The sequence below is a fragment of the Wasmannia auropunctata genome, unplaced genomic scaffold, assembly GCF_000956235.1.
Source record: "Wasmannia auropunctata unplaced genomic scaffold, wasmannia.A_1.0 LD335837.1, whole genome shotgun sequence".
Taxonomy (NCBI): Eukaryota; Metazoa; Arthropoda; class Insecta; order Hymenoptera; family Formicidae; genus Wasmannia; species Wasmannia auropunctata.
The window spans coordinates 13,963-16,799 of record NW_012027053.1 but is presented as its reverse complement, the minus strand read 5'-3'; the positions used below and the strand labels follow the sequence as shown (position 1 = coordinate 16,799).

At 32.1% G+C, this 2,837-nt stretch overlaps 1 protein-coding gene across 2 annotated transcripts in view; it reads left to right on the top strand.

The window, feature by feature from the left end:
• LOC105455828 overlaps positions 1–1,098 on the top strand; it is a 12,740-nt gene extending 11,642 nt beyond the window's left edge. For both annotated transcript variants that reach the window (XM_011699455.1, XM_011699457.1), the window contains one exon: positions 732–1,098. In XM_011699455.1, coding sequence (XP_011697757.1) covers positions 732–887 — 156 coding nt within the window. In that variant the 3' untranslated portion in view covers positions 888–1,098. The remainder of the gene's footprint in view (positions 1–731) is intronic.
• The last annotated feature ends 1,739 nt before the right edge of the window (positions 1,099–2,837 follow it).

Genomic DNA, 2,837 nt, shown 5'->3' with positions numbered 1-2,837 from the left:
AGTTACCGATTGATTTTTAGGCGGTCAAGGTGGTGTAACCCCTTAAATCAATAATAGAGCTGTTGAGCCAAGCTGGGTGTACGTGTCAATAATATGTATTGACTGCGATGGTAAACAATCTTTAATATCATATAAATAACTAATATACAAATTATACCAAACGTTTCGACCCTTTTACATAGCGGTTATCCTCAGTGGGAATATAACGAATTAAATACAAAACTTACATTATATGTCAACGAATTCGCTCGCACATTATATTTGTCTGACGTTTTAACAAAAATTATTTCCTTGTCGTCTAGATCTTTTGGAAAGCGTCATCCTTAGTCCATTTGTATTAGAAACCATGTGACTTACAGATAAATGCATGTTAAGATTTGAATATCCAGAAATCATGTACCTAAATTTACGGTTCGATTCTACAATAAATTGTTGTGTTAAAAATTGATATTCTCAAGCTGTTGTTGTTTTGCATTTAATTTGTTATATTCCCACTCAGGATGACCACTATGTAAAAGAGTCGAAACGTTCGGTATAATTTGTATATTAGTTATTTATATGATATTAAAGATTGTTTACCACCGCAATCAACATATATTATTAGCACGTACACCCAGCTTGAGCGCTCAACAGCTCTATATAGATTATCTTATTGATTTAATTTGAATATGAGCCTCTTATATCTTATTAAATTTAATAGTAATTAAATATTCCGTTTTTTTTTCATCCAGGTTCACGTATTGAGCCAACGTGATTTGAGCGAGTTAAGCGATGGCCCTTATTCGGATGACAGTGAACTTCAGGAAGCACCACTTCCGGAAACTCTCAGTCACAAGTGGCAATTGAAGCCGATGAAAATCCCGGTTGCGTGTGTATTAGCAACATAATAGAAGAAAATAATATATGACCAACTCGGACGTGTCAGACAGGTAGAGAAGATAGAATCTAGCGGCTACCATCGATCGCGCTTGAGGGTCGATAAGTATTTAGGCGAATAGATACAGTGCAGTATATTGAATTTTACGCTTCTGCTTGCAATACGTACCACGGCAAAATGCCAAATGTAAAAGTGATGAATAAATAACTGCAGACTGTGAATTTCGATCGTACATTTCATCTCTTAGCAACCTTAAAACATCAACCCACTGTTAGAATATTTCCATTGTTAAAAGTAAATGGAGCTAAAAAAAAAGATTGATCGAAAAAGCAATTAATCATGATCTAATTAAAATCGATCGGAGATGAATTTATAAAGTTTACACCAAATTCAATTACATGGATTTAAAAGCTGTGCAGCTTTTAAATTGCTATTAATTCAGTACACTTCTCCTTGTTTCTGCAAAATAAAATCTTTAATAGAATATCGTTAAGCTAATAGAGATGATATTGCACAACGTTCCTCGTGAGAAAGAAAAAGCAATTTGATTTTATTCTCACAATTCGTAAATGCGCATAATTTTAAAACACGGAACTCGCAGTTTTTATGCTACGTAAAAAGACGTTGAATAGCATCAACGTGAAAAACGAAGCAATTTTATGATGCAATTTGCAGTAACGGCATCAAAGAGATAAGTATGACTAAAAAACGTTAACGTTGCAATCCATTTCGCAAATTCGTTACAAAAAAATGGTTTAACATATTAACTTATTACTGATCATTAAAAAGATAATTGTTATATTTTCTCTTTTATTTTGTTTCTAAAAGCGCATTATTTAAATTAAATAAAATCACTTAATTCAATGGGAATGAAAGGAAAAGATTTAAAAATTTGTATTAAACTGTACATAGAAGATTTGATTTTTCTAATCGCTATTTTGATAAGCACGACTAAAATCAATTAAAACGTTAACGTTGCAATTCATTTTGCAAATTCATTACAAAAAAATGATTGTACTAATGGTTTAACGTATTAACTTACTACTCATTACAAAGATAATTGTTATATTCTTTTCTCTTTTATTTTGTTTCTAAAAGCGCATTATTTAAATTAAATAAAATCGTTTAATTCGATGGGAATAAAAGGAAAAGTTTTAAAAATTTGTATTAAATTGTACATAGAAGATTTGATTTTTCTAATCGCTATTTTGTCATTTTGATAAGCACGACTAAAATCAATTAAAACGTTAACGTTGCAATTCATTTCGCAAATTCGTTACAAAAAAATGGTTGTACTAATGGTTTAACATATTAACTTATTACTGATCATTAAAAAGATAATTGTTATATTTTCTCTTTTATTTTGTTTCTAAAAACGCATATTATTTAAATAAAATAAAATCACTTAATACAATGGGAATAAAAGGAAAAGATTTAAAAATTTGTATTAAACTGTATACATAGAAAATTTAGAATAAAAGATTCATAGATATTAGAATATAATATTTATAGATTTTTCTAATCGCTATTTTTTGTTATCACACATAACTTTACGTGAAAGGCTGACCATTTTCGCGCTTCCGATATAGACATCAAATGCATAGGTATGTACGCAACGCCGACCTCGCGCAACAAGTTACATTCGGTAAAATGGTTTAAGAGGCAAGATCGATCGCTCACTCCTCGCGCCTCGCGCCCCGCCGCCGAAGGACATAATGAAAGCCCCGTGTTTCCGTTCTAGGGTTACCGGAATAATGGCGCGGCGTGAATATAGCTGCGCACAATGAAATCTGCGACATAGAGGTTCAATTCCGCGCAATTAATCAGGCTGTAAAATACCTGATTAAAAGGGAGCACAGGGACGCTTTAACGACAGCCTCCGCCTTTACCGCCCGATTTAATTTTCAGCTATACGATGTTATACTTCGCGGCACGTTTTTTTTTTTTGTCTCGTAATTTT